Here is a 24,341-nt window from a genome sequence, read left to right on the forward strand (position 1 = left end):
TCACTACACCTATACCATTACTACACCACTCTATAACACTCACTACACCTATACCATTACTACACCGCTCTATAACAGTAACTACACCTATACCATTACTACACCGCTCTATAACAGTAACTACACCTATACCATTACTACACCACTCTATAACACTCACTACACCTATACCATTACTACACCACTGTATAAAACTCACTACACCTATACCTTTACTACACCACTCTATAACACTCACTACACCTATACCATTACTACACCACTGTATAAAACTCACTACACCTATACCATTACTACACCACTCTATAACACTCACTACACCTATACCATTACTACACCACTCTATAACACTCACTACACCTATACCATTATTACACCACTCTATAACACTCACCACACCTATACCATTACTACACCACTCTATAACACTCACCACACCTATACCATTACTACACCACTCTATAACACTCACCACACCTATACCATTACTACACCACTCTATAACACTCACTACACCTATACCATTACTACACCACTCTATAACACTCACTACACCTATACCATTACTACACCACTGTATAAAACTCACTACACCTATACCATTACTACACCACTCTATAACACTCACTACACCTATACCATTACTACACCACTCTATAACACTCACTACACCTATACCATTACTACACCACTGTATAAAACTCACTACACCTATACCTTTACTACACCACTCTATAACACTCACTACACCTATACCATTACTACACCACTGTATAAAACTCACTACACCTATACCATTACTACACCACTCTATAACACTCACTACACCTATACCATTACTACACCACTCTATAACACTCACTACACCTATACCATTATTACACCACTCTATAACACTCACCACACCTATACCATTACTACACCACTCTATAACACTCACCACACCTATACCATTACTACACCACTCTATAACACTCACCACACCTATACCATTACTACACCACTCTATAACACTCACTACACCTATACCATTACTACACCACTCTATAACACTCACTACACCTATACCATTACTACACCACTGTATAAAACTCACTACACCTATACCATTACTACACCGCTCTATAACACTAACTACACCTATACCATTACTACACCGCTCTATAACACTCACTACACCTATACCATTACTACACCGCTCTATAACACTCACTACACCTATACCATTACTACACCGCTCTATAACACTCACTACACCTATACCATTACTACACCACTCTATAACACTCACCACACCTATACCATTACTACACAGCTCTATAACACTCACTACACCTATACCATTACTACACCACTCTATAACACTCACTACACCTATACCATTACTACACCACTCTATAACACTCACTACACCTATACCATTACTACACCGCTCTATAACACTCACTACACCTATACCATTACTACACCGCTCTATAACACTCACTACACCTATACCATTACTACACCGCTCTATAACACTAACTACACCTATACCATTACTACACAGCTCTATAAAGCTCATCACTCCATTACTACACAGCTTTACTACACTCGCTAAATCATTACTACACTAACAGTTGTGCTCAAAAGTTTGCATACCCTTGGAGAATTGGTAATATATGTACCATTTGTAAAGAAAACATGAGTGAGCAGGCAAAACATGTCTTTTATTTCTTATGGAATTCAGATTCAACTGTAGGTCATAACAGAATGGCACAATCATAAAACAAAACATGGCAACAAAGAACGAAATGAACAGACCCCTGTTCAAAGTCTGCATACCCTTGGTTCTTAATACTGTGTATTGCCTCCTTTAGCATCAATGACAGCGTGCAACTTGTAATAGTTGTCTATGAGGCCCCGAATTCTTGCAGGTGGTATAGCTGCCCATTTGTCTTGGCAAAATGCCTCCAGGTCATGCAAAGTCTTTGGTCGTTTTGCACGAACCGCACGTTTGAGATCTTCCCAGAGTGGCTCAATGATATTAAGGTCAGGAGACTGTGATGGCCACTCAAGAACCTTCGCCTTTTTCTGCTGTAACCACTGGAGGGTCAACTTGGCCTTGTGCTTAGGGTCATTGTCATGTTGGAAAGTCCAAGAGCAGAAGAATGCAAATTGTCTGACAGTATTTTCTGATAACATGCTGCATTCATCTTGCCAACAATTTTCACAAGATTCCCGCGCCTTTAGAGCTCACACCCCCAAAACATCAGTGAGCCACCACCATGCTTCACACTGGGGATGGTATTCTGTTTACTATAGACCTTGTTGATTCCTCTCCAAACAGCGCTTATGGTTGTGACCATAAAGCTCTGTTTTGTTCTCTTCACTATGAATTACAGTGTGCCAGAAGCTGTGAGGCTTGTCAAGGTGTTGTCGGGTATATTATAACTGGGCTTTTTTGTGGCATTGGCCAGTCTTTCTTGATCTAACTGACCTTGGCTTGGTATCACGAGGTGAGATCTTGGATGGAGCCCCAGACCGAGGGAGATTGACCGTCATCTTGAACTTCTTCCATTTTCTAATAATTGCGCCAACAGTTGTTGCCTTCTCACCAAGCTGCTTGCCTATTGTCCTGTAGCCCATCCCAGCCTTGTGCAGGTCTACATTTTTATCCCTGATGTCCTTACACAGCTCTCTGGTCTTGGCCATTGTGTAGAGGTTGGAGTCTGTTTGATTGAGTGGGTGGACAGGTGTCTTTTATACAGGTAACGAGTTCAAACAGGTGCAGTTAATACAGGAAATGAGTGGAGAACATGAGGGCTTCTTAAAGAAAAACTAACATGTCTGTGAGAGCCGGAATTCTTACTGGTTGGTAGGTGATCAAATACTTATGTCATGCAATAAAATGCAAATGAATTACTAATTAAAAATCATACAATGTGTTTTTCTGGATTTCTGTTTTAGACTCCGTCTCTCACAGTTGAAGTGTACCTATGATAAAAATGGCAGACCTCTACATGCTTTAAGTAGGAAAACCTGCAATATCGGCAGTGTATCTAATACTTGTTCTCCCCACGTTATGCCTGAATTTTCCACTTCTTAATAAGTGATTGAACAGTAGTGATTGACTTGCATTTGCAAGGCTTTGGATATCTTTTTATATCCTTTTCCATCTTTATGAAGTTCCATTACCTTGTTACGCAGGTCTTTTGACATGTCTCAGTATCTTGCCTGCTCAGTGCATCCACGTGAGAGCTGACAAACTCATAGAATATTTACACACAGACACTAATTGCAATTTAAAAATTCACCTTTAATTGCCATAAAATATTCAAGGGTATGTAAACTTTTGATCAGGGCCATTTGGGTGATTTCTGTTATCATTATGATTTAAAAAGGAGCCAAACAGCTATGTGATAATAAATGTTTTCAAATGATCACTATCCTTAAATAAAAGTTTTTTTTGCATGATCAGTCATGTTTTCAAAATCAGTGCCAAAATGTCACAATTTCTGCCAGGGTATGCAAACCTATGAGCCCAACTGTATATGACTCACCACACCATACTACCTGTACCACTCACTAATCCCTACTACACCTATACCACTCATCACATACACCACTCTAATACACAAATACATTTATACCATTACTATACTATACAACTTTACTACACTCACTACACCATAGTATACTACTCTACAAAACTCACCGCACAATACTACACCTAAACCGCTCACCGCACCATACTGCACCTATACCGCTCACCGCACCATACTGCACCTATACCGCTCACCGCACCATACTGCACCTATACCGCTCACCGCACCATACTGCACCTATAACGCTCACCGCACCATACTGCACCTATACCGCTCACCGCACCATACTGCACCTATACCGCTCACCGCACCATACTGCACCTATACCGCTCACCGCACCATACTGCACCTATACCGCTCACCGCACCATACTGCACCTATACCGCTCACCGCACCATACTGCACCTTCCTCTAGAAATCGTTACACCAGCTTCTTCTGCTGTGCCATTGTCTTGATTTAGACAGAACAGCAATGACACTGTACTTCAAAGTGACTCTAAGGGGCGAAGCAATGTGAGCTACTGGAGGTATTAAACAATGGTTCCATCCTGACAAGGGGCACATTTGCCTTAGTTACATCTGATCTAACCTAATAAGGGATGAAAACTGGGACCTGTCATTCCCCGCATAGGCTGATCATTACGACATTTGCCTAATTTGTTTAATGCTGATTTCAGTTCCCGCAGTCATTCCTTCTGTCTGATTAAAGAGATAGCACCCCAAGTCGGCTGGCCACTTCAGGAAACTTTCTGAACGGATCTTCTCAGGGGTAATTAGCAAGCACACACGCACACATCAATCTAAGCCACTATCACATCCATAATTATTAGTCAGCCCTTGATACATTTTAGTGAAGCAATCAATAAGACTGCCTTTTCATTCGAGTGCGCGGGCTTAATCACTGCGGACACTTATTTAACCGCCGCTGTAGCTAGACTACACGTCTTCACAGACGGTCGCCGGGGTTCGCTCGAGTACCTCTAACATAAAGCCCAATGTATAGGCGTGGCCGGCATATGGATGACGCTTTGAAACGCGAATGAACGGCTAATTTACCCATCGCTCGGCCTTCTCTTTTACCGTCTTAATGGGCTCAACGCTGGCGTCTCATTCCGTCTCCTCACGACTCGTAGGTAAGAGTAACTTGGAACAATGTAATTCCCTGCAATGGCAATATATCTGACCACTGAGTAATAAAATCAGAGAAGAAGCAGAAGGGGGAAAAAACTCCTAGGCCTTGAGGAAAGTAAGGAGGGGAGCTGTTCTTGCGTGTTGAATATATAATATGCTAGCGTTGGCCATAAACTGGCGGGGAAGTTTGAAGTGCGCGAGCGTGACGCTCGGTCGTGGTCTGCTCCCATGGGGACCGGGGACGGTGGGGGGGGGGCGGGCTGCGGTCTGCACTGATTCATTACAAACAAGGGTCACCACCTTCTTCAAACGGATCAAGGTGGGAGTATTCCCAAAGTCAATTTGTGAGAGGAGACTGAGGAAAGGGAGAAAAAAAAACACTGAAAAAAAGAGAAGTCACACCACCCAGCTGCAATTGCCAGCTAGGAGGATGATGAATGATGGATGAAACTGTGCCCGTCCGTAAAGTATCCCGAAATATGCGCATATCATTGATTCCCTTGCCCTGCAGTGTAAAGTGGGAGACGAATCCATCACTTGGCTGCACCCACAGCCATGTTTAAAAACGATGTGGATACCATTCTGTACAGCTCATCTTTAACCCATTCCCAACCCTGAGCCATCAACCTACTTCCAGAAACCAAGACTCCTATTAAAACCCCAAAGAGGATTTCCTATTGCTCTTTACACTAAGCTGTTATCACACAAAGCCATTAGCGCCAAACACTTCCTTCCAGGGGTGGAACCGATTAGGTAGAACAATGAGAACCAGGAACAGGCATAGATAAAAGTCTCATGGCAACAATTGCATTGCTATATTAATTGTCTTTATAGGGGAAGCTTTGTTATGTGGTCTGTCAGTGAACGCTGATGGAGAGTCTTACTCTGGTGTGTAGTCTGTTACGTCTGTATATTTATAGAACGCCTTTGTTAATTCTTTTTTCTCCCTCTAGTGGATATTTGCTAAAAAACACGACTTTTAGTTAAAGGGTGTGTGTTCATCACTGCAGTTATGGTAATATACTGCCTTTGATTTGTCTCCACACATTGACAATAGGCTCATTTGAGTTTATTGGGTGTGCAGTGAATGTTTTGCAGTGCGGTTAGATTTTTAACTCGCGGTTCAGTTGTACGTGCCCGACGCGTCTTGCAGATGATTACCTTGTCTGCCCGTGTTCCCTCGTGGCTGACTCATTTCCGTCCGTGACGAGGTACGTCGATGGTGTTTTCTGGCACGTCAGTGGCTACCGTGACGCACAACCGCTAAACGCCAAAACTTTCGGAGAAATGTTTGTCTTCAAAGACCCGCGTGGCCCCGGAGACCACCTGGACGAAAACAGTCTTTTTCTTTTCCAGTGAGTGCCTGGCACGGTTCAGCGCTATGTACTGTCAGGGACAGAGCCTCACCTCAGCCCAAGGTCACACGTTTCCAGAACGGGAGGGGCCCGAGAAGTGGCTAAGTAAAAGCCCCCACCCACCCACCCACCCGACTTCCCTCCTGAGCACATTACATTTGTTTCATCCTCAGAAGTTCAGCCCTCAGGATATTTGCTGCTTCATTGATGTCTCTGATAAAACCCACCGTGGCTACATTCTGTTTTTCCCTTCTCTCATCTGCCTTTGATGTCGGACATCCTTTTTGCGTGTAAGTAAATAATAATGAGTCAGTCCGTAGCGGAGGGCCTGGTAGGAAATTACTGTATGCGGGCGGGAATCATGATAAATGTAATTTCACCACTTTCAATTTTGTTTTCTTGGTCGCCATGGGAACTGTCTCCTTTTCACTCCGTCTCTCCACACCCTAATATTCAGGAGACATTTCGGGCCAGGAGAGGCGTTCTGCACAAGGTGGATGATGCCCAGAACAAGCTTTAGGGTAAAAAACGAGTGACTGTTTGCTAGTAAATTTCTGCTAATTGACCCTGGCGAAGGGTTTTCTTAATCCTCGTTTCTCCTTGCACAAACCTGACGGGCATCGTCCAATCCCAACATCAGTTGTTTTGCTAAAATGCTTGTTTCCGTTGTCATTATAATTGCTTGCTTTCTCTCGTAGGTTCCTCTGTCAGTCTTTCTCACAGTTTTCACCTGCGCATGTAGTGACGTTCTGAACAGGTCTTTTCCAGATGTAGCTTTGGAGGTGGACCCTAATGAGCTCCTCATTTTGTGGCCCTGTGAAAGGGGGGTAGTGGCGCCGTAAGCCTCGGAGAGCCGTGTCCCTTTGGTTCCCGTGCGTGAGCAGCTTATTACTTTATGAGGTGGAAGTAGCCCTGGCCTCGTGTGTTGCAACCTGGCCTACGTAGAAGATTTGTCGTCCTCTGTTTTCTCAGCGTCGACCAACCTGCACCGTGATTCATTGAGGCCATACACTTGTGATGACCGTGGCCCCTTCAAGATAATATGTATGCCTTTTAACCTCTGGTTTCTGACAGGTTTTAATGCGCATGTTGCGCAGTGATTAATTTGCGGGGAGTTGAGCTATTGCACAATTTCTTTGGGGAACTGTACGGTCTGTGAAGTGTGCACAATGGATGTCATGACTAGTAGGCAAATGCCTTCATTGATTTTTAAGAGGATTTTGGGCTTGTGAATGGTAAATGGGCCTAGACATTTTGGGATTACCAAGGATAAACATGAATGGCTCAGAGGAAAAACACATCAGGACCTTATTAGTTTGAGATCCTTGCAGATCATCCTGAGACAGGATCTCGTGTTGCTTACCGGGTATTTCTATAAATAATTACTATCACATTTTGGGGACAGTTTACCCTGATTTTTAAGCTCAGACCTAAGAACCCACATTTTTTACCCTAAACCTAACCACAAAGCCCTGGCACTAAATCTAACACTTTTTCCCCCCTTACCCTAAACCCCTAAACATAAAATAGCATTTTGTTTGCTTGAGGGTCACTGCCATAGATAGAGATGGAAGGATCCTACCAACAAAAAGGATAATATATGGTGCCACCAATGAAGACAATACACAACAACAGCAACAACATCAGCAACTCTGAAAACCTACCCAGGACTCCCTTTGGTGTTCATTCGCAATGTTAATTTAGTTTTAGTTTTTGGAACGTGTAGACTGTTGATTGAGAATGATTTATTCATCTTTGTTGCAGTCCCTGCAAATGCTCTTTAATCAGCCATAATTAATGCTACTATGTGTAATTATTTGTCGGTTAGCCTTTCTCCGGAAATGGAAAACATTTACAAAAGAGAAACGTTTTGCTCTGAGCACAAGCAATGATTTTCTGCCAGAGTTCAGTAAAAATAATGAAACTTGCACTTAATTGGCTTTTACTGAATAGTGAAATGGATCGCTTCAGAGAGGAGCTTTGTATTCTAGCGTTGGTTAGGTCACAGCCAGACGCATCCTGTAGTCGTTCCCGGGTCGACTCCATACCTGGTCTTCTCATCCACCGCTCATTCACTTCAGGCCTGTAGAGTACAGACATCCTGGCAGAGCCAGACCAAAGGACACTGGCTATCAGCCCTAATCCACAGCCTTGACAAAGTGACAAGATTGATCGTCCTTGGGAGAGAGTAGAGAAATCAGCCCTCCTCCTGTAGGGGATTCATCATGTGCTGAGGAGACTATCTGCAGTGGTGTCCCCATGTCTACCCTGTAACTCACTGAGATGGGGGAGGCCTCCTTGGCTCTCAACACGCCGAACACAAGAGCACTATCATGGCAGCGCTCACCGCAGTGGAGCAAACTGTTGGACTTCTGGGACAAAATGACTCTGCACCTCTTCTCTGTTGCAGCGTCTCGACGTAAAGCGGCGACGACTGCAAATGTGACGGTCTCCTCACCCCCTAACATTCCCCTGAGCCACTTATGCCTAATGTTCTGTGAAACGGGTGTGGGTTTTTTCCCCTCCTTTTTCTCCTACAGACTTTCAGCTTTTTGACTTCTCTGACTTTATGAAATAGTTCTGGGAGGAGAGACTCGGGAAGGAGAACTTCTCTATCTGGTCCGCGTGATTGGTCGACGGACAGGAAGTCAGAGGAGACCTGTGTGATGGATCGTGTGTCATCAGTCAGGGCACTCTTGGTGGACCTGGTCTTACGCGTCACCACCTCCAGAACACAAGTCGACGGAGGCACTACTGGGACTTGTGAAAGCCTGACAAGCCATTGACCACGGCGTCTGGCAAACAAGAGTGTTGTGACTAGATTTAGGCATTTTTAGTCTTACCCTTTAAAGACTATTCATTGTTGTTCTAGATCCATAGGATACAGTACAGAAATTACAGCTCCGGAAAGAATTCAGAGACCACTGCACCTTTTCCTTTCCTTTCCATTCCAAACAAGTCGAAAAGGAAGGTTTTGAGTGAGGAACAGAAGGGTTAAAATTAAAGAGACCACTGCAAATTGAATGCTTCTGTTCCTCAGTCAGAACTTTCCTTTTCAACCTTTTTGGAAAGGAAAGATAGAAGTTGCAGTCGTCTCTTAATTCTTTCTGGAGCTGTGCAGTATTGTAGTTTGAAACTATTCAGTGCAATTGGGTAAGACATTTTGTGATTTGGATCAATGCATTACATGTAGATGCGTGTGAGTTGGGCCTTTTTGTGTAAATGACATGTCTGGTGTGTGTTTGAGTAACAGTACACTAAGGTTGCTGTTCTTGTTGTGAAATGATCACCTTAATACATTCAGGTCCAAGTGCAAAGTGAAGATTAGGCTATTGTTTTAAGATGAATTTGCAAGGATGGTTTTGCATTTTGATTTGGAGTAGGACCCATGTAGCTTTCCCCCCCCAAAAAACTATGGAAATTTATTTGATATCACTAAAGTGCCTTTAGTGCTAATGTGCATAGAGGCAGGTTCTACCAAAAAAATATTTGAATTATTTACAGCTGAAAATGTTTAATTATTTACTGAGAAAAGGATCATTTTTATTTAATTTTATTCTTTGGAAAAACATGTTTTAACCTCATTTTCCCTTTTCACACCGAGTACTGTTACTTACCCGAAACATTGTGAAACAAAACCTAATCCAACTCCTTGTTCCACAGACTTTACTGAAAATAGAACATACATATTTGTTTTTCGTTTTTTAGATTTTTAAGGAATTTAATGTTAGTGCACCTAATGAGAGGGATTTTCTACTGATTCCTTAGCTTCCCTTTTGGTTGATTTCATTGCTTGTGTGCATATTAGAGCAAAACCACACATTCACGCGTCCCAGAGACTCCTGATTCTAGTTACTTATGAGATTGTAGCTCCAACTCTGGACAGAGTCGGCTATTATAGACACTGTGTGTCTAAGCGAGAAATGGTGATGATAACCGATTGATGCATGTGTCACAAACGGTTCGATATATACAGATGTCTGAGTGATGTCTGTCTTGTTAGGGCACCCCACCTCTGCAAAAGGACAGTGAAGAATGCCTTCTAGTAATACATTTACCTTAATGGCTTGTATTGCCTGGTTCTCAAGAGCTTGCTGAAATGGTGCATCTAGCACAAACATAATGGAAACAGGTGACACATAAGGACATGGCCAAATTACTGCCGCGTTATGATGGAATCATATGGATTAACCCCATCTAAACATGACCTTAAACCCTTGCTGTCAAAAAAGCTAAAGGTCAGAGGTTAGGCTCTTGGGGTCAGAGGTTAGGCTCTTGTGTAAATCACATTTCAAGAGCACATTGAATAACAGCATCCTAGGAAATGAATGCCTGTGGAAAGCATTCAGACCTGTTAACTTTCTACAGATTTTTTTGTTACAGACTGAATTTATTATTTGATTACATTTATTTTTTTGCCATTAATATACATACAATACCCCACAATGCCAAAGTGAAAACACGTTTTTAGTGATATTGAATATACACAAGTATTCAAACATGGCAAAAAAAGTATTTCATTTTCAGTAAATTGGCAAATATTTCTCAACTTTTCTTTGTTTTCACTTTGTCATTAGGGGTATTGTGAGTTATTGATTCCTGGTATTTGAGGAGATTCTCTGATGATGAATGCTACATTTGAATCCAAGAATTGATGGGTATTGTGAATCGTTTCATCGCTTGTTATTTTATATTAAGTGTTGTCGTTTTGTAGGTGTTACTATTGCGTCAGTGGAGCCAATTCATCTAGGTTTCTGTGCTGACTCTCAGTGGTTTGGGCACTGTTCGTAATGAACCAGAGCCTCTCAATTTTTGAATGCAATTCATGTTGTTATCATCGCAGTTTTTGGAAGTCTAAACTTCTAGATAGCAGATGTGAAATTGTACAAGGCTGTACTTGTTATTTCTCCAACTTCAGAAAATGTTGTCTTATTACTCAAGCAGGGCCTTTTGCCTAGATTTCAGTGACAACCTGTAATGCATCTCTGATATCCAAATTAGACATTTTCTTCATCGTAATGTCCTTAAATGTCTGCATAGGAGGAAATCCGCTCTTATCAATACATCCGAAGATGATTTGGGTCTGCAGTCAATATCATTTTCAGGCAAAACATTTCAATCCCCTTTGCGAAGTCTCCATTTTGGAGTGAAATTGAGGAGGATGCAGAACTAAAATGGAGGCTTCTATGGATGAGGTTATCTGGACACCATTAATCTCTCATTGCTCGAGTCAGGTGGTACCCTGGTGCTGTGTTGCTAATTAAGTCAAGCATATTTGACGAGGAACCCTCAACAAGAGATTATTTTAAACCTGTGTAGACAAAGGTTATCTGCGATGCTAATTGCTGATATGAAGTAATGAATCACTGCTCCTGTCCTGCCGGTAATTAAGTATTCTTTCCTAAGAGGAAGTAGATCCACTTGATATTAGCAAACATGATGAATGTTCTTGGCTGCGGGACTGGTGGATTTCTGAATAGACACCTAGACCTTCTGGGTTGAGGTTTTTTTAGACAGAGAAACTTTGCAGTTCCATCAGACCGGTGTAGAATTGTTTTTGATCAAGTTTGTGTCAAGCTATTTAGTAAAGATTTTGCCGGAATGTCCATTTGCTTTTGGAATCCTCATGACTTTGTCCGTTTATACTTGAATAACTTTTGTCATATTGTACAAGTTTCTGGTAGAAAAACCATGTAGTTCCAGGTCTGTTGTAGGGGTACAGCTCCCGATTCCGAACCACACATGCTCCGTGGAGACAGGGATTCAAGCCCTGGCTTGGTTTTCTTATCTGTCTACCTTTTTGAAAAACAAAATCATTTTGATAAGTACATGAAAAAATAAGATCAAACAAAATTGCAAAACTCCCAGTTCCTGGTCCATATGCAGCTACCCACCACAGTCCATGGTTCAGTGCCCCTCTCCACCTTCTACCACATCTCTCCACCTGTCTACCTCTGATTCCTACTTTCAAGTCCCTCCCCCCAGCCACACCAGCCCGAAAATGGTGTTGTTTCTTTTGTGTTTCCGTGTTGCTCTGGCAGTATGGACATATGGTTAATGTTGTGTCATCAGCTCCCTGTGCGTCATCGTTTTAGACCGCTGGAAACTCGAGACGCTGCCAACCTGAGATTATCACGAAGCTGCTGGCTCATCAACACCACCGACTCGCCGTTGCGCCCCCAACCAGCCTATCCTCCCCAAATGCGTCTCACAAGACAGCCGTTTCAAAAGCACAGACGGTGGTCGTTTTTTGTTTACACAGCGGGGCAAAGGGCCTGGTTCAAACAGAACGGCCCGACGTTACTTTTCAGCACCATTGTGTTTATCGACGGGGTGTTCAACGCCATGGAACTTTGAGGAATGTCTTGGGGTGTGCCCGCACGGCGCCTGCGTAAAGCTGTCTGTGTGCTTGCATTGCAGGGAGCTGTGTCGGCCCACCACCCTGCTGCCTGCCGACTGGTGCCTGGGACGGGATGACGAGGCCCCGGGCCTGGAGGCGCTGCCCCTCAGGCTGATGCAGCAAGACTGCACCTCCATGAAGACCCTGCTGCTACGCCTCCGGAGGACCCTGCAGGAGGTAGGACACGGGGGACCGCAGTCACGGGGGGGTGGGGGTGCGGTCGGTCGCCGGGAGGTGACCGGGGATGACCTGGGGGGGCATTCAAATCCAACAGACTGCGGTGCAGCTTTTTTCCCTGTTTGTTTTGGTCTGCCTGACGATTGATTGCACCCACTCTGGATTTTGGTCTCCTGGGCCCAAATCAGCCTTTGATTAGAGGGGGAGTAATGAAAATCAGCAGTGGGACTGGCTTTGAGGTTCACATTTGAATGTACCTGCCGTAAAACCTTGGCTAGCAGCAAGGGAGGGGGAAGGGAGGGAGGGGCTGACATGGTCAGTGATGTGTAAATATGTGCTGCTCTTTGATTAACAACCAAATTTTATGTGACATCAGAAATCATGTGTTTACTTGGCTAACAGCAACCCTCATGTAGATTATCTTCATCTACTGGTATTTTGCTTGATCAAAGGCCTGGCCCTGAACAGGGTGTAAAAAAAAACAACACATTTGTTTGTGGGGTCATTTGCATGCGCTAATTTGAATATCTGTGCGCATTTGGCTTGTAAATGAATGGAGGTTTTAGCCTGATACTGGGAATGGACAGCAACCGGGGCGGCTAGGCAAACCCAATGAAATGACATCCCCGTGTCATTATCAATTCCTGTGTAATGGCTGATTAGATGAGAAAACCACACATTGTTTGTCCCGGCGGACCCCACGTCGTTGTGTTTACATTCTGTACATGAAGTTCTAAAATGGCCGTAGACGAGACCCAGTCCGGCAGTCTGAACACGGCTGCTTTGGCTAGGAAAGATGACGCGCCTGACAGTAGCAGCCCGGGTGTACTTCACGGTGACAAGACATTAGGCACCGCTGGCACAAGCTGTAAATCAAAACTTCCTTTGCTGTTATTGAAGGTCACCTCAACCTAGTATCACCTTCCTGCTGTCTAAACCGAATTCCAGGCCGAAGCGAAGAGGGATCACAAGTCGAGCGTGTCACCGTCTGAGTTTCTTAGTTATTTTTTTTTTATATCAATTTTTTTTTTTTTTTGTTGCGTTTTCCTCAGGAAGACCTATCAGCCACATGAAAATGAAAGTATAAAACAACAATCAGAGGCGGTACAGGAGACGGGCAAGAGAGGAGAGCACAATAGGAGGACATGAATATTAAAGAGGAAATTGTTTGCCCTCGCTACTGACTCCGTAATCTCATTAACTTGCAAATGTGCCGTCTTCCATCGCCGTATGTAAACCGCTCAGTAACAAGAATAAGAATGACTTGTTTCTTTACTTTGCATTTTATTTGCTTGACCTCGTGATATCGAGCTCCGGCTGCTTTTCTTCTCCCGGCTCCCCCTGTGTGGTGTTTTATCTTTTCCACACAGAGTATAAAACGGTCTAATATTGGATAAAACACAGCAGTGTGGCGGCTCACGGTTCAACCAGAAGGACGTTAGTGCACCACATGCTTTTCCGAGATGCTCCGAATACCTTTGAAAGCCAAGTTTAAGGTGGTGAAAATGCCGTTAGTTATGTAAAGTATTTCATTTCCTGTTTTCTGATTTCAATATGATTAAGTGTCGTGGGCTGAGGGCTTTATTCATTCGTCATCTTTGGTCACCGAGCTCTGGCATCTCAAATAAGCGGAAGTCATTAAAATGTATGCTTTCAGGCGGTGCCTCTCTAAAATTAAACGTTTTTTTTTTTTCTTTCTTCAACCTTATCTAATTGTCCGGACATTTGCCTTGAGAGCATGTGGGAGAAATGTGACCTTAAACCTGCATTGGGGAAGCGCATTGATCAAAGCTGTCACATGCAGAGTCGGACACAACTGCGACTATACTGAACCTGGGCCGTTATTTGTTTGCCAAGTGACACTGAGACACAGATATTTCACTTTAAAATGTATGTCAGTTAAACAAACGATACAGACGTAAGCTCAAGGACCGCTTTTTTAAGTTTCAAAGTTGTGCAGTATGGCAAAATGTTTGGTAACAGAATGAAAGCCGTCGACCATCGTTCTTTTACCTGTGCCAGGATGACAATGGAAACTCTTCCAAGTTGTTGTAATTATTATTGAGTGTGAGTGTAACCCTGTAATTGCCAAACTTAAAGAGCCACAGGGCGTCTTTCGGTCAGTCCAGCCTTTGTCATTTTGATGTTACATCATCACTGTAAGTCTAATTATGTGTAAAAAAAACAAAAAAACTTTTATTTGCTTGAGCATCTTTTGGCCTTGGATATGTCAGATCATCTTGGTATTAGTAAATAAATTATAATAAATTAATTACTTAAAATGTAACAATTTAATTTGTATTATGCGCATTTTCCCCTCTCCAGTCCAACTTTTTCATAGAACAAAAGAACTGTACTATGTTTTCTGTCGATATACCTAGAACTCTTGAGGATGGCTAATATGTTCTGTTAGCTTATTTGCCAAATTCTGTACTTCTGTATTTATTATTTGGAGGTTTTTGAGACCCCTTCAGTTTCTCCACATTTAGACTGACTTTATAAATTATAAAAAAGTAATTGCTATCAATCAATATACAGCAAAGTGAAAAAAACTTGGTGTGCAAATGAAACCCCCCCCCCCCAGAAATACTTGGTTTACATAAAAATTCAGGCCCTTTTGCCATTGAGCTCAGATGCATACTGTTCTTTTATCATGTTTGAGATGCCTCCAGAACTAGTTGGGAGTCCAGCTGTGGCAAATACAATTGATTTAACATGGTTTGGAATTGCACATACCTGTTTACATAAGTTCTCACTCTTCACAGGGCATGTCATAGCAGAACCCAAAAGCTTAGCGTCGCAAGTTCCCAGGAGCACAGTGTGCTCCATCCTCTGGAAATGGAAGTAGTTTAGAACCACCGAGACTCTTAAATCGGAGAAAAGGCTCTTGGTCAGGGTGGTGACCGATAACATTAGCCGGGATCATCTCTGGAGCCCTCCATCTGTCTGGCCTTTGTGGTAGAGTGCCTAGACATAAGCAACTCCTGACTAAAAGGAGTGGCGAAAATATTAATCTTTCAGCATAACAATGACTCGAAGCACACAGCCTGTGGTGGAGAGGCTTCAGGAAAAGTCTTTGGATGCTCATTGGGTGGCCCAGCCAGGGCCTGGTCTTGAACACTACTTAACATCAATTGGAAGACCTGAAAACTGCTGTTCACTGAAGCTCCCGATCCAATTGACTGAGATGATCTACTAGGAAGAATGGGAGAAAACTGCCCAGATCCACTTTCACACAGACCTTAATTAAAGGGTCTGAGTAGTTATGTGAATGAGATTTCGTTTTCTTTATTTTCTAGAAAATTCTACACATTTCTGAATACGTTTTCACTTTGTCATTATGGGTTGTTGTGTTTAAATTCATGTCAAAATAATTATTTAAATAACCTGTATATTGAGTCTGTAGCAAAACAACATGTAAAAGAAAGTACATTGGTCTGAGAACTTTCCAAAGGCACTGTAAATTGAATGTGCAGAGTCCATGTCAGGGATGAAACCATATCAGAAGATTCTTTTTTTAGATCTGAAAATATAAATAAATATGAATTGCCCATCTGGCTCTTTAATTGTGCATTGAGCTAAAGGGGAATGTGCCTTGGATGAATCTGTAGCCAACTGCTTCTGCTGTTTCATACTAATAACACATTATAGATACAAGTGATATACTTACTCATTATATTCTTCTGTCAGGTAGGACTACTTTGCAGTTTTGAAAAGGCTTTAGGGAAAGTTCAAAGTATTTCTGTCAACCCACAAGAAAGTTGTGATCAAAGACGCGTGCCACCCAGTCAGACAAGGGCAACATACCGGAAATTAATTGCCAACTTGTGTTAGACTTGGCTTTTTAAGCGAATAATGGCTAAACAACAGCCTTGCTTTTCGTGATCTAATGAATGCGATTTTTATTTGTTTCTGAGGTATAGTGCTGACTTTGCTGGTTGCTTTTTCATTAAGTAAAGTGTACTTACTGTTAATGGGTTGTGTGGTTGTCACACCTAGCTTTTTTTAAAGATGCAGTATGGGATTTCTTCTGGATGTGATATGTGTTTATATGTGCATTCACTACTAGAATTGATGTAGTTCCTCAGTTAGACATGAAATTGAAAGTTTATAAGCAAGTCGTTTTGATGACATGGGGCACAAACAGGAGCATGGATTTCATTTTTCTTACGGAGCATCTTTTACAACCTGTGGCCAAAGGTCTGTAAGAGCAATTCACTAACTTATAAGCTAGTCTGGATGTGAGTGTGTACTAGATGTCTTGCACAAATTACGCCAAAAGTCACTTTTCTGTCTGCCACTGGGCTTTTAAATGGGACATCCGACCACTTATCAGACCCCGTGATGTGGACATTCGGTTTATTGTAGGGAAGTGTATTAAATATTTGTCTGTTTTGGAAAGTGTTGTCTGTGTAACATATTTGTAATGTTTGAATTGAAAGGATTCTTTCTGAATGTCTTCTCTGTCCTTCCTCAGAGCACTGACACAAGTCCGGCCAGCAGCCTACATTCTCTACCCATCAGCCCTTGCAGTGAGAAGTCACTACCCTTTAAGGTAACTGGTTTTTCTCACATCTGTACCTTTTATAAAAAATTTAATTATTAAGTGGTGTTTTTGTTCCTCTTTCATGCTGGTACATATTTATCCTTTTTTTCCCCCAGCAGATGATGATTAGGTCTATTGCCTGTTATTGACATTGCCAAACTTTGATTCGGTAATTAATGTAAATGATGTTGACATTGTTTGATGAGCAGGTCTTAGTGATGCCATTTTTCATCTACCTACGGTGTTTTGTTCACTGATCATTAGTATTTATGAAGTTTAGCAGTGTAACAAAAACACACATTTTTTGCTAAGCTCGCTGGTGTAGGCTCAGCCAGCAACTCAGCCACTTGGAGCTACTTCATATGAACTGAAAGGGACCAACACAAAGCAGATACAAGTTAATACATTCCCCCAATGCTTGCTAAGTACTCTTGCTAATTCATTAGCTACTAGCTAACACTATTATGAGTTCACAAAGCCAGCCGCGTCATGCCCTGCTGTTGCCTTTCAACTGAGGTAACATACTGTAACTTCTGTGTGCGGTTGATCAAATGTTGCCTTCTGGAGAAACTTTGATGCAGTCTGCAGACTGATTTCAGATGACAGTTGCTCTTAATTTAAGTGCATCATGTCTGCAACGTTAATACTAAATGAAACAAGCCGACCAAGGCTTTTGAATCTCGTGTAGCTCAGTTGGTAAGTCATGCTGCTTGCAATGGCAAGCTTTTGGGTTGATTCCCATTGCGACCCTGACCCTGGTAAAACAATGTGTGCACTCGCTCTTGTAATTTGCTCTGGATGAGAATATCTGCTAAATTACCTAAATGTACATTTACAATGTCAGAAGATAACATAACGAGCCAGCTCGACCGCAATGCTAATTCATTCATTCAATCAACCAAATGTATTTTATAAAGCCCCTTTCACATCAGCAGTCACAAAGTGCTCGATTCTACACATATCTAGGCTAGAGCACCAAAGAGCCAGCAATAAAATGTCGAAGCGCAGTGGCCAGGGGAAAACTCCCTAGAAAGGTTGGAACCCAGGAAGAAACTTGGAGAGAAGCTGCGCTGTGGGGGGTGTCCAGTCTTCTACTGGCAATGCCAGATGGAGATTATAGAAGTACACAACATTCCAAGGGCGCATCATTCATAAATGTATTCCCACATTCAGATGACCGAATGGGTCAGAAATTACAAGGGAGAGCAGGTGGGCTGTGACCAGTGATGGCAGGAGTTATCCCAGTTTCTCACTTGTTGGCTAATCGGGCACAGCCTCGTACCATTGGCTTGGTTTTACTAGCAAACTGCTTGCTAACATTAGTTGCTTAACTAATGGTTGTGGTGCTTTGGAGATGTACTTATGTGCATGTATCCCACTGTGTAGTTTAGTGTTCACTCTTAACTTTGGAAATCTAGCTAGTTTTACAAGCATAAGGAACATTGTATTCCACAAAAACCATGTTGGCTTGTAGCTAGGTTGGCTAACACTTCCAGCTAGCTACTGACTAACATTCGTTGACTGGCAAATGGGTGTGGTAGTAAGAACTAGGCTTACGTCCTGCATCTATTATTGCACAGTTTGGTGTTAACAATTAACTCACTAGCTATGCTTTTTGTAAACAAGCTTTAATTATACTTTCAGTTCTATTTTGCATGGCCTGAAACTGTAATTGGTTCGCCCAAGTGATGTTAAAGTCAAACTGTAACGTTGTGACTAAACCATCTGCGCATGCTTCTGTGTGCTAATTAATTTATCCTCACCGCGCGATGGTGACGTACAGGCCATATAGCAAATTGAATGGGAATCCACTACATTTAGGGACAGGTTGAAATGTTCGTGGACTTTCAGGTCTCTTGCTGTTACTTGCACATTTGACTTCAACAAACATTGGGCTGCATTTTTCCCCCTGCAATTCCTATTCTTTTTTGTACATGATCTTTGTAGAATGTTGGCTGGTTTTGGTCAATATCTTTGAATAATCCCTATTCGTTCCTCTTTCTGTGAATGTTGGTGTCAACCGAAACAGGTGCTCTTTGACAAAGCATTTCAGGTCCAGTAATTGAATAGCATGTGAGTTTAGATGTACCTTTCAGTGCTCTGGCATATGTGTCACCAGTCTGGCTTGCATGTAAGAGCTTGGTGCTAACAACCATGCTGGAGGTTTCAGCCACCAAGCTGGAAGCCAACAGTTAACAGCACGGTCACATTGGTGGGTTTTAGGCTTAGTATAATCTTGTTCCTAAACACTTTTGCCCAAATGCTCAAACAGTAAGTACGTCCAACTTGGAGTCGATCATCTTCTACAACGCCTTCTTTGTCTCTTGTGCGCTCAAGCACCAATTTGTGTTCAATGTCGTTGTGGGACAGCACTTTCTCTAATGCAGAAGATTTCAGCTGCACATTCACAGGTGTTTTCTACCACCTGCCGAGTTCTTTTAAAAGTTTTCTGTTCACAAGTTAGATCTTCTTTCACTCACGCTGTCTCTTGGCAAGCCTAAAACATTATTCCATTATTCGTCAGCGTCTTGAAGTGCCACAGCCAGTTGACAGGGGCGAATCTTTCTCAGTCACAGAATAGAGGAATTTGATCATTCCGGGGAGAGGTTTCTGGGTGGAGGGGGAAGGTTTATGAAATGGTATTTTTGTCAGGGTGTTTGAGAGAAGTGGGATTTAGTTTGGTGGGGGGTGGCAGAGTTTTCTTCTTTTTTTTTTTTGCATGTGCGGAGCACAGAGAGCACATGATTTGTCCTGTGAGTGTGCGTGTCCTTTTTACTGACCTACATGGATCCACTGCACCAGCAGGAGCAAGAACACCACATAGGATGAGTGCCATGTGATGGTCTGGTCCATGCCTGCCTTCGCCACGCATGAAGAGAGAGGGCGGCGGAGGGAGGTAGGGAGGTGTGGGAGGAGGGAGGGAGGTGGGGGAAGAGGGCGGCGGAGGGAGGGAGGTGGGGGAGGAGGGAGGGAGGTGTGGGAGGGAGGTGGTGGAAGAGGGTGGGGGAGGGAGGGAGGTGTGGGAGGAGGGTGGGGGAGGGAGGGAGGTGTGGGAAGAGGGTGGAGGAGGGAGGGAGGTGTGGGAAGAGGGTGGCGGAGGGAGGGAGGTGGGGGAGGAGGGAGGGAGGTGTGGGAGGGAGGTGGTGGAAGAGGGTGGGGGAGGGAGGGAGGTGTGGGAGGAGGGTGGGGGAGGGAGGGAGGTGTGGGAAGAGGGTGGAGGAGGGAGGGAGGTGTGGGAAGAGGGTGGCGGAGGGAGGGAGGTGGGGGAAGAGGGTGGAGGAGGGAGGGAGGTGGGGGAAGAGGGTGGAGGAGGGAGGGAGGTGTGGGAAGAGGGTGGAGGAGGGAGGGAGGTGGGGGAAGAGGAGGAGTGGTGGACATAGGGAGAGTGGGGAGCAGAGTGGTAGAGTGTGGTGGAGGGAAGAAATAGAGAGGGGCAGTGGGGGAGAGATTCGAAGGGGGAGAAGCAGAAAGGCAAAGGTGGAGAGAGAGAGGTTAATGGAGGAGAGCGGTGAAGGGGGAGAGCGGTGCAGATGGAGGCGTGAGCTGAGAATAGGATCCCATGAATCTGACATTGTGTTTGATGACAAGGGAGAGGGGGTGGGACTAGTTCTGCCGTCCCAGAAAAATCTGTGTTTAAAAATAAAAATAAAAAAAACCCACCTGAGACGAAACCGTGTCACTCCGTGTCCTACTTTGAGCAAAAACTTCCGTTAGCGAACATTTGTTATCCCTGCCTTTTTATAATTAGCGCCCTGGGAAAATGGCTACCGCGGAGAGCCTCTGTTCAACCGGGAGCAGGCAGTGCCGCGGCAGGCGCCCTCTCTCACACCGCTCTTCCTCGCATCGAGGCGATCACAGCGGAATGCCAAGCTCATCCATCGCCCGGCGTGTTCTGGATAACCTTTACCCCCAAACACCGTGGTGTTGTGTTGTCTCCGTACAAGCAAGTGGCAGGACAGGCAGCACTTTCTGACAGCCTGTCGAGAGGCCAAATGAGACTCCAGATAAACCTGAACCCTTAGAAACCTTTCCCAAGCCCGTCTGTATCCTTGAAGGAACTTGTGGAGGTGTGTGTGTAGTGCTGTGTATGTGTCTGTATGTGTGTAGTGTTCTGTGTGAGTGTACTACTGTTTTAGTTCCCTGCAAGTTGTATGTGCTGTAAACGTTAAATCCTCCTCTTGAGATTTTGTGTTAAGGATATCTTGTGTAGATGGTCTGGGTCTCTCTGAACTGGGTCTCTCTAAACTGGGTCTCTCTAAACTGGGTCTCTCTCCCTTGGTCTCTGTCTCTGTCTTTATCTGGGTCTTTCTCTCTTTTACTCTTTTTGGGTCTCTTTCTCTCTGGGTCCTTGTCTGCGTCTCTTTGTCTTTTTCTCTGAGTTTCTTTCTATGTCTCTCTGTCTCTCTCTCTATCTCTGGGTCTCTCAGCATGTCCCTCTCTATCTAAATATCTCTCTCTCCCTTGCTCTCTGTCCCCCCCCCCCAAGTCATTTATGTTAATTTAGAGATAAAGTGCCTCTTCTAATGAAGACAGAATTAAGTATTCCCCTCAGGCAGGGGTTTAGAGGATGTTGCAGTTCCCTGTTTACTGAGTGTGGCCTCCCCAGGACATGACCCCCCCTGCGGGAGACAAAAATACAGCCTTCCATGGTATAAACAGGCTAATATTGACATTGTTTGGACATGTAAGGTCTTCAGTGTTTCACAAAGAGACACTCTGCGTAAAGTTGTGCAAACTGTTGTCCACAGCGTCTGACTTTGCTTTTACTTTTTTTGGTTCACAACAAGATATAAAGATGTCAGGGAGTAATGGAGGGTCAGCAAACAATGGCCGAAGTCCAACAGGGATTTGATGTTGTTTGAGAAAAACCAGAATAAATGAAATAAAAGACACAAAGTGGCAGAGGGCACCAAGCCAATTGAAACCGTGGCCAATGCCTGAAGGAGACAATGGTTTAGAACTGTTGCAGAAAGTTTCCGCCAGGCATTCTAGGCTAGCTCAGGGATGGGTTCTAGCTCAGGGATGGGTTCTAGGTTCAGGGATTGATTGGCCCTGTGTTGAATAACTCAAGGGTATGTTGTTCTAGGTCCTCCACAGCTGCCCAAATGCTGTCTTGTCTTGGATCAGAGCTGGGTCACTTTGGCCTCTCTCTGTCTTTCGCCCTCACACTCCACCTCCCTCTCATTCCATCCCAGTCTCTCAGTCGCTGTGTGTGGCCCGGCGAGTTTGACGGTCGGCTTGGATTGGCCCATGTTGGTTGTGTGAGGGGACTGCTGGTTCCTGATGACTGCCGTGGTGCGGCCGGCCCCGGGTCCGCTCGGTCCCGTCCTCGGAGATGTCTCCACTCTCTTTAATGGCTGCTGACAAGACAAGGTCACGGAATAAGAAGTGCTCCGTGCGCTGTGAGGCGGCCAAATGCTGGCACCAACTCTTCATCCTAAACACCCCACTGTCTTCATCCGGTCAGCCCCCCAGTTCAGATGAAGTGATCTGTATTAGGAGCTTCGTGTCCTCCTCCCTAAACCCTCTTGAAGGAGTGTGTGTGGATGTGTGTGGATGACTTTGTCTGTCCTCTGTTCCAGGAGCCATGGAGGGAAGAGGCTCTTGTTCTGCAGCTGAGGGAGAAAGACGAGCTGATCCTCCGACTGCAGGCTGAACTGGTGAGAGACACTAACACCACCGCTGTGTGTGAGGAGAGTGTGAATGTTTTCTCTCGTACACCACTGTGTGTGAGGAGAGTGTGAATGTTTTCTCTCGTACACAACTGTGTGTGAGGAGAGTGTGAACATTTTCTCTCGTACACAACTGTGTGTGAGGAGAGTGTGAATGTTTTCTCTCGTACACCACTGTGTGTGAGGAGAGTGTGAATGTTTTCTCTCGTACAACGCTGTGTGTGAGTGTGTGAACATTTTCTCTCGTACACCGCTGTGTGTGAGGAGAGTGTGAACATTTTCTCTTGTACAACGCTGTGTGTGAGTGTGTGAACATTTTCTCTTGTACAACGCTGTGAGAACCTTAATGTCAACAAACAAATCCCTGACTGAAGGCATCCCCCCCCGCCCCCCCCAGTTTCTGATTGCGTCCAATTATGTAATAAACAACGTTGCAATGTCAGAACGAGACAAAAAAGGATACTCATTTCCTAGTTTACTTAATTATCTGGACTGCAACGCAGGAGGAGCATAGCGGCAGGAACGGCAGGGATATTATGAGTGATGGGGGGAACAGCAGAGATCTAGCAATCAAGTCCACTCATGCTGGCTTGGTGAACTGACTTATTGCTTGTTATTTATGATCTCTTCTGATTACATAGTCTTGACTACAGCAAACCTTGATATGCTAATCAGACTTGCTAACGCTAGGCTAATTACTGCCTCTCTTTTTCAATGTAATTTTTAGTTTAGTATTTTTAAATTCCATACAACCGAGTATACAGATATCCTAATAACTTGCCACATGTAGGCTATTTTTTTAGTCTGGGGCCAGGTTGATTACGTGGTGGTTTTAGTCTGGGGCCAGGTGGATTACATGGTGGTTTTAGTCTGGGGCCAGGTCCGCGTGACGCATAGCAGGTCCGCGTGACGCATAGCAGGTCCGCGTGACGCATACCAGGTCCTTTAGGGCGCAGAACACAGCACAGTGCTGCAACCCACACCAACGTATCAGACCTAGAAGAGACAAGGACAGACCGGGAGGGTGGGGTGGAAGTCCTGGTAAGGAGCCCGGCTGTCTGATAGGGTGACAAAGTGGTATTAGATGCACACTACCAGTGTGGATGAAAATGACAGTGAGGTCAGGGAGCGGGCCGTGACACCAGCAGGGGGCACTGAGAAGGCTTGTAGTATTTCTCTGTATCTCTTCAGTCCCCCCCCCCCCCCCTTCTCTCCCCCCCCCTCCCTTCTCTCCCCCCCTCCCCATCCCTATTTGTTTCCTTGTTTATGACCTTCTCTCCGGCTTATCATATGCCTCCCTGCTCTCTCCTCCCTCCACGTTAATTGAGATTAAAGAGAAATATGAAGGTTGACTATCAAAGGGAAAAGTACAGTGTTGAATGCTTATTTTAATCTGCTTTGATCACAATTTGATAAAATTTGGAAAGCGTTTTCTTTTTTAATTCACGATTCATGTCTGGAATGATGTCTCAA

The 24,341-nt window shown here is 44.1% G+C and overlaps 1 protein-coding gene across 7 annotated transcripts in view; it reads left to right on the forward strand.

Annotated features, from left to right (window-relative positions):
• The window catches only part of ccser1 (coiled-coil serine-rich protein 1), an 86,267-nt gene that overhangs the window by 20,580 nt on the left and 41,346 nt on the right, over nucleotides 1-24,341 (forward strand). For all 7 annotated transcript variants that reach the window (XR_004576679.1, XR_004576678.1, XM_034296355.1 and 4 more), the window contains 3 exons: nucleotides 12,494-12,650; nucleotides 17,128-17,205; nucleotides 22,779-22,856. Coding sequence is in view for 5 of the 7 variants with exons in the window: in XM_034296355.1 (XP_034152246.1) it covers nucleotides 12,494-12,650; nucleotides 17,128-17,205; nucleotides 22,779-22,856 (313 nt within the window). In the remaining 2 variants the exon portion in view is untranslated. The remainder of the gene's footprint in view (nucleotides 1-12,493; nucleotides 12,651-17,127; nucleotides 17,206-22,778; nucleotides 22,857-24,341) is intronic.

Source organism: Esox lucius, chromosome 13 (assembly GCF_011004845.1).
Source record: "Esox lucius isolate fEsoLuc1 chromosome 13, fEsoLuc1.pri, whole genome shotgun sequence".
Lineage (NCBI taxonomy): Eukaryota > Metazoa > Chordata > Actinopteri > Esociformes > Esocidae > Esox > Esox lucius.